This window comes from Magallana gigas, chromosome 8, assembly GCF_963853765.1.
Source record: "Magallana gigas chromosome 8, xbMagGiga1.1, whole genome shotgun sequence".
Taxonomy (NCBI): domain Eukaryota; kingdom Metazoa; phylum Mollusca; class Bivalvia; order Ostreida; family Ostreidae; genus Magallana; species Magallana gigas.
In genome coordinates this window covers 17,526,558-17,534,555 of record NC_088860.1, presented here as the reverse complement: position 1 = coordinate 17,534,555, position 7,998 = coordinate 17,526,558, and the positions used below count along the sequence as shown (strand labels likewise).

Here is a 7,998-nt window from a genome sequence, read left to right as displayed (position 1 = left end):
TTACTATCCGGTACAGGTTTAATTTCAATAATCTCGTTTATGTACAGAAAAAAATTATTTGTAAAAGTTTTATTTGATTTATTTGCAAATGTATATTACAAGATTACCGATTTGGAAATGCGAAATTTTTAACATATAAAATATCACAGTATAGTGTGGTCATTATTATTTTATAAATATATTGTAAAAAATGAATTTCAGAAATGAACTTCAGACATTATTTCTGATAATGTTTAGTGTCTATATCAACATCACATTCCTCAACCAAACGGAGACTTTGAGGTTGATAAATGTTCGCAAATAAACTTTCGATTTTGCATGCAGTTGTCGGCGAACCACTTGAAGTTATTATAAAGCGACATCTGCATACAGTGCCGCGTTGGTGAATCTTCTTGATCTGGTAACCAATTCTCAAAGACCACAAAATCCTCCTCTGGGAACCACTCCCACTGTCCATGGTGTCTTAGATCTGAACCAGCGAGCCAGAAAGTGCTGTTATACGGGTCTGAAGGTGGGTGTGAAAAAAATATCTTTAGACAATTTACACAAAAATTCTGCTGAGCAAAATTGAGAGAGACTTCACATTTATTTGAATGCAACAACCCATATTGATTTTTTTTTCTGCAATCAAGAACTATTCTGAAAGAATATAACATAGGTGCCCACTATCTAAATAAAAAATACTTCCATTTCTCTGACTATTATACTAAAATACCAACATGTGCAAAATTGATTGTATAGTATAAGAATGAATATTTCATTTTTTTTTTTTTTCAATTTTTCAATTTCCTACACAAAATTCATGTACCTTTGAAATATCGCCAAGACGTCATAGTATTCCAGGATGAAATTCCTAAAAAGTTGACCGGATGTGACGTAGGATCAGACCATTCCATGAATGTACCTGTGCCCACCTCCCGGCCTTCTCCCACCCGTATGGTGCCGCTTCCCCAGCTGACCCAAAACGGTCTGAACTCTGTGCAATACAATGGACTGTGGGACGCGGTCGCCATGGAAATACACTGTTTACAATCCCTTATTACAGATTGCGTGTTGCCCCAACCCCCGATGACAATCTCGTACGAGGAAAATGAATCATTTCGGTGCTCTGAGAGAATTAAATGAGCGTCGTTACAGCCTTTGATATCAAACTGAATGTATTTTTCTTGTCTGATGTAGGTGCTTATCTCATCTATATAATGGTAGTGGTAAACTGGTGGAAGATCCAAAACTCTTTTAGAAGCTGTTTTAAAAAACCAGATGATGAAATGAACATGCATTGTATTGTTACAGATTGAAAATAATGAAATTCAAAACAAAAACGAAAATCACAGAAATAGTGACCATTTACCCTTGTGTTCAGTAATGAATTCCTCTATATTCTTTTGTTTCTGGGCATTGTCAATGGTAAGAAGAGTTCCACTTAAGTCTTGACAAGATCCCTAGAAGGTTGTTGTATTTGTCTCAATTTGAATCATTTTATTAATTAATCTAAAGTTGCACTAGAACTAATGTGCCGTACATCGTAACGTTTACACGTGCACGCAGTAAAACAAACGTACCGAGTGTTATAAAATAAACACGTACCAATGCATTGGGCCAGCTTAGCATTGTCTGATTGGATGTGGCCAGACATAGTCCACGATACAGTGTAAATCCTCCAGGACATGTAGCGTCAACTGTAATTATTCAAATGTTTTTGTCATGCTCTTATCTTTTAGTGACTTCATGATTATTTGAATAAGCATATAAAAATTAAAACATTTTTTAATGAATTTGAAATAAAGATCTCATCGAGATCAAAATGACCTTGGTGGAAGACTTATTTTATCCGGTAACAATATTTATGGTATATGTACAAATCACATCTTGACCAGATGCACGTCCTGGTACATTGGTGTTTTTTAAAACGCGCCTTTTGTGTGTGGTGAAAAAGCATCAACATTGAACTAATTTTCAATTTGGATTGTAAAATTTATAGTGTATTTTTTTTATTATTAGATATTCATTCAAAACATTCAGGTTTATAAAAAGATAGATTGTTTTGTATCATCAGGGATTTATCATGATGCACAGGTATCTTTTCTTCACATCAGTCATTTGTAACGGCTATCCGGATTTGGTCTGTATATAGAGAATTTATGATAGTACGACATGTACTCACCACAGTGGGTCAACAAGTCGTCGATCGAAAAATACAACACAAATACAAAAATGACATTAACCTCTCTCATGGTGTCTGTATACGTTCTTAACACCGGGATCTTTATATACCAGTATATAAGTATTGGACAGTGATAAAATGAGTCGTTCTTATTTATAATGGTACACATGTATCACCTTTGAACTTGCTGTGGCGTAGAGAAGGAACTACCTTATCTCCAGACATACCAAGAAGGACGTTCTGTATATTAGCACTTACATAATTTTAAAATAGAATCACCATAAACTTGTTGTCAACATTGGTTTCTGGTTAAATGCTGATAAATTAAAGTATTTTTTATTAAATTATACGGCTCTGAACATTGCGATTGTCTTAAATTCTCATTCAAACTGATGGTTGGTAAATTAAAACAATACACAAGGCAGCAAAGAGTTACAAAGTACTATTATACAGTATAAAATCCTCATATTCTCCATTAGTTAACGTGCAATTTATTTGAACGTCAGCTCTTTCTGACCTTAGCACGGACAGTTGACTTTTAGTAACATGAGGTGATCAAATACGGCTGAATTGGATCAAATCATTAAAGCCCTCGAAAGTTTTTATTACCTCGTCATATTTAAAGAATGTATTTTAATTATATTTATATAATTTTCAACAATTATACGATTAAATATTGAAAAAGTAATTGATGAAATGCATTGGACTATACATATATTTATATTATTTCCAATTTGTACACTTTAAGGTGGAATAACACATCATCACAAAATGGCTGACCGCTGATCGAAACGACATTTCGTTTTATAAAAATGATTTTATCGACTTCAGCATGTAACTTATTGCATAGCCGAGTGGATAAAGTGTCGGACTTGTGATCTGTACATCTCGAGTTGGAATCCCGCAGGGGCTTTTGTTTTTACTTACTGAAATAATTATTTTAGATATTCATTTTTTATCCCCAAACTGCACATTTTCCCCTTATTTGACATATGTACAGTGTATTTATCATTTTATCTTTTATAATTAAATAATGTCCTGTTTATTTGAGTGAATATTTCCAGGTGTGTTATTCCACCTTAATTTAAAAAAATGTTAAAACCACGTTTTTTCATGAAGCACATTCAATATATTGCTGCGCAGCGCAGCCAATAATGTTTTTCTTTTACCCTGCACACACATTTTGTGTTGGTCATTTTTTTATAAAATTATTGGGCTGTAGGGTTTTAAATTGATTCGAAATGTTATCACAAAGACAGTTGAAAATGTAAAAATTATATTTTAAAGAAATCGTGTATACGGTTACTTTTAGGGCACCGATTTCTGGGGAGATTTTACTATCATATAATTACAGAATTGAAACGAAGAGTTTTGCAATTTCACCCTCAATTGGCAAGAAAATCGGTCTGCCAATCATAGTTTGAAATCTAAACTTTAAACAGAACAAGCAACGCGGATCTCGTTTCTCCCCGCGGTTAGTTACTCAGTACTCCTTTCCGCGTTACACAATAAATTATTGCGGTTAATTAATCGTGGTTCTCACTGCATGCGAAACATTTTTTTATTATTATATCACAAAATTTAGTCTTGCATTTTGTGTATTTCAGATCCTCCTAAATCCCACGTTAAACTATACAACATTTTATGAATTATACCCACTTCACAGAACTTAATTTATTCACTCAAGTGTTCGCAACTGAAAAAATGTATATTGGAATGTTTGGAAAGTTACCGGGGCAAACATGTTTAGCAAATTGTCAGATTATATTTCTTCAGAAGAATATGGACAAAACTGACAGTATTCTATATATAAGTACGCGTTCACATAAAATATATCATACATTCTTAAGTTGTAGTTCCTAGAATTTTTTTGATAAGTTTTTCCTTTATATACTAATGTTCAGCTTCGCTCATTACCGGGGACCATAATTGGTTCGTGTTTGTACAGACATGAATTTCTTAATTTGTACTGTAGAAAAATAAATGTTATCCCTGATTTTTACTTTTTTCTCGTTTATAAACAACAAAATATCCTGTTTATTTCATTTCCCAAAACTTGAACTTTATTGAACAATTTAATGCTTTGTGTAAAGTTTAGTTGAATTCGGTCAAGTTAAAACAACGACACCAATAACGTCGACTACGGTAAACAAGGCTCGCATGACCCTTTAGCTCAGGTGAGCTAAAAATCCAAAGAAGGAAAGACTAGAAAATGCGTGTAAACATATCGTAATAAATGAACGCCTCAATAAAATTATGTGAATTCATTCGCTATTTCTTTCGATTTGACAGATAAAGTTCCGGCTTTCCTCGCAGTCCTCATCGGTCCACTGATAGGAGCGGGAACTGTCCATCAGGGCGCAGTGTTGTCTGTTGTATAGGTTGTCCGGCTCCCCCAGCGCCCAGTTTGTGTAGTCAAACATGGTCTGATCTGGTAGCCACATCCACTGCTGTTCTAGGGCTAGGTCTGAACCCCCAAGCCAAAATTGACCAGGCATGTAGCTACCTTAAAAAGAATATACTAGTAATCTGCGATAGCTTTCAAGTTCGACTTGGATTTTGTGCTGTTTATTTTAACAAGAAATACAATTGAAATATTTGACTTAAAAATTTATCTAAAGATTTTCTCACTTCTTTCAAATTTCCATATCCCTGTAGCACCAAAGCCGGTCGCCACAGCAACATAGTTGACGTCATGAGGGGAAGTATCATTCCAAATCAGAAATCTATTTTTACCCACATCATGCCCTTTGCCTACTTTGATAATGTTATTTGTCCAACTGACCCAGAAGGAGCGATACTGGGAACAGTCTACAGGGTGGTTCTGATGCGCTGCAGTATCCATATGAGCACACTGTTTGCAGTCCCGAATCACCGACTGAGAATCCGACCATCCACCAATCACAATCTCGTACGTGTTCGCGGTATCAATCTTGTCACGTGACAAGGCAATGTGAGCGTCATTACAGGCCATGACGTCAAACGTGAAGGAGTAATGGCCCGTGGTGTCAATGCCCGAATCAATGAGATAATGATAGATATAATCATTCCCTGTGTTCAGTGTTACTGTTGAATCTGAAATGTACACAGATCTTGATTACAATTATAAGCAAAGTATCAAATTCATTGTTCTCGTAACATAAGATTAAGTTACCTGACCAAGTATATTTTTTCGCAATGAAATTCCACACTCCTATCAAATAATACACTGTACATATATTGTCAATGTGTATATTATTAGGTAGGATTTTTTTTCATAGGAGAAAAATATTTACATGTAACACTGGATGAACCTCTGCCATTCAGTCAACTAAATGTTAACTGAATGGTCTGACTGGAAAGGTGACTGAATGGCACATGCCATTCAGCCACCTTTCACTAATCATTCAGTCACATTTCAGTTGTCTGAATGGTAGAGATTCATCCTGTGTAACGTCAGGTGCCAAAGCATAAGACTATATATCTAGCTGCTACTACTACTATATGTAGTAGTAGTACTTTGCATTTCATATTCATAAAGAATATTGCCTCTAGTTGTATTCATATTGTAAACATCGATGAAAGGTTTAGTTAATCCAGTCACATTTTATCGCCATTCCTTTTACATAATTTATTTAATAACTGGACCCCCCCCCCCCAAAAAAAAATTCATCTAAGACCCACGAAAAACCAACAAGCTAAACTGGTTAAGTGTTCGAAAAAATGAATGGTGACCACCCCCCCCCCCCCCCGCCCTCCTTTTGTACATGTACTACGGACCCGAGAATAGACTTAATCCTCCTAAATTCAAACCCTTTTGAAAGTCATACACTTGGATACAACTGATAAATAGAGGTAAAATAAGTATGCAATGATCACTGGGTTTTTTGTTTTGACACACCTCATGCCGTTCTTTGGCTGGCCACTTGTTGGTACGTGTGTATAATGAATTAAATAAGCTAGAACACCTTTTCTAACAAAATAAAAATAAAAATTGATCGAAACATGTCCTTACTTGTATATCCAGTTTTAATTAGTCCCGTTAGAAACGTTTGTACGTCCAAAGTGTTCACTGTAGCTAAAGTTGCCCCTATAGACTGACAATAACCCTACAAATAACATTCAATATTGACAATAAATTAAGTCTTAATTATCTAATATAAAGATTGAGAAAAATGGAGAGAAAATATTAGTTTTAAAAAAAGAAGGAAAAAAAGATATACCATTGCTCCAGCCCAGTTGGCCTCTGATGTCGAGGCAAAGTAGCAAAGATTTCCATGTGGTTTAAATCCTGCTGGACATCCGCCTACAAATTAAAGTAATTGCTTTCGAAGTTCAGAGACCTGTTCAGTGGTTAAATTATACATGTATACTATTAATGAGTACCGTCAGATATTCCTATCCCTCAATTCTACCAATGTTCGCAAAAGCTCGTGGTTCTCAGCGCCTGCACTGAACATGTTGAACAGGCCACCCCGTGTTCACAGGCTGACATTATAGTACAAAACATCTAAATTTGACTAAGGCTTATAACAAATAGTAGTGTATTAACTTTGTTGCTTTGTTGTTTATACATGTACTAGGTTGCTTCGCTTCCATTAGATTGACAGGTAACGGCCATAGCATGACAGCATACTGTTGAAAATAAGGTGATGCACATACATATAATGCTCAGAGAACTTGTTTCTGTAGAATTTTGGATATAGCCTTATTTTTATTTTTTCATTTTTGGTAAATCAAGCACTTTCCGTTAACTATTTTCATACGTGAGATCACGTCACGTGAGATTAGGGTTAGTTTTAATCTTAGACCTACAAAAATAATTCCATCTTATTCTGAACTAAAATGTGGTGAACTTACTTGCATCAACTGGCGGTGGCTGCGCACGCACAATGGTAATTAAAGAAATCACGGACAATTCAATTACAATGAAGAACATGGTGATTGGTTATTGGGGCTTGTATGTCATGGCATCGTAGAAAACAGGTTATCTTTTGTCCGAGATTAATAATTGGGGCTTTCTGATAAGAAGACAAGAATTCAACATAGGTCTTTTACAACCGGACGGGTATTTTATCATACTAATGATAGAAATTCCCCTCTATAGTAAAATGTATATTAATTATGTAGTTAACTTTTTCCTCGAAGGACTGGACTGGATAGTGAGCCGAGGTGCCCCCCCCCCCTAAATCCCAGGTCATGTATACTAAATATTGTACGCGTAAGCGGGGGACATTTAATTGCTGTTGTTTTATGTTTACAATTCGTAGAAAAGATATAATTTTTTTTTAAATACGGAGTGACCAAAATGAATAGTTGAATCTTACGTACACATATATCACACGAAACTATAGCATTTTCCGTGTACTGACATGTACATTATATCACAGTCAACCGCACATTTTATAATTTAGAACATGTGCCTTAACCAAAGAATGTAAATGGATTAAAGTTTTATTCCACTTTGTTTCTGAGCCATGTCAAAAAAATTGCGTTATAATTTAGGATGGTATTATTTGTAGTTAATTGCATGAAATGATCGTTACCTGTCAGGTGAGATTTTTACCGTTAAAAAATTAATTTCAACAGTTAAAAAAAATTCATACAGGATAACAGAACTTTTATAGGAAATGTACATAGGCTAATTCCTATAGGATTTTTAGAAATTTATCGATGGGATTTTCAAAATTTCCTTTAGAAAAATTATTTCTCACGTGGGAATTACATGTATTATCAGGGACGTATATACGTCCCTGGTATTATTTACATGAAGAATGAAGAAGAAATATGGGGTATTAATTTTCAAAGGTAAATGCCTGAGTTTCAAAAAAAATGTCTCAACAATTTAGTTCTTT

At 34.8% G+C, this 7,998-nt stretch overlaps 1 protein-coding gene and 1 long non-coding RNA gene across 2 annotated transcripts; both read right to left on the bottom strand.

The window, feature by feature from the left end:
- Positions 1–91: 91 nt before the first annotated feature.
- On the bottom strand, positions 92–2,322 carry LOC105324987 (uncharacterized). The gene is made up of 4 exons (XR_010708806.1): positions 2,165–2,322; positions 1,588–1,679; positions 809–1,243; positions 92–505 (listed from the first exon to the last, which is right to left on the bottom strand). It is a non-coding gene; the product is annotated as an uncharacterized lncRNA (long non-coding RNA).
- Positions 2,323–4,160: 1,838 nt separating this feature from the next.
- On the bottom strand, positions 4,161–7,161 carry LOC105324988 (macrophage mannose receptor 1). The gene is made up of 5 exons (XM_011424294.4): positions 7,004–7,161; positions 6,367–6,449; positions 6,159–6,252; positions 4,796–5,239; positions 4,161–4,670 (listed from the first exon to the last, which is right to left on the bottom strand). The coding sequence occupies exons 1-5, from the start codon at positions 7,080–7,082 to the stop codon at positions 4,429–4,431; spliced, it is 942 nt and encodes a 313-aa protein (XP_011422596.3). The 5' UTR covers positions 7,083–7,161; the 3' UTR covers positions 4,161–4,428.
- Positions 7,162–7,998: the final 837 nt, after the last annotated feature.

Excerpts from the sequence above, each read along its gene's own strand:
- LOC105324988 (XM_011424294.4), bottom strand. The coding sequence starts at position 7,082 with ATGTTCTTCATTGTAATTGAATTGTCCGTGATTTCTTTAATTACCATT. Across the intron at positions 6,253-6,366 it reads CCAACTGGGCTGGAGCAATG|GGTTATTGTCAGTCTATAGG; the intron begins GTATATCTTTTT and ends TGTTATTTGTAG. Across the intron at positions 5,240-6,158 it reads AATTAAAACTGGATATACAA|ATTCAACAGTAACACTGAAC; the intron begins GTAAGGACATGT and ends TGTACATTTCAG.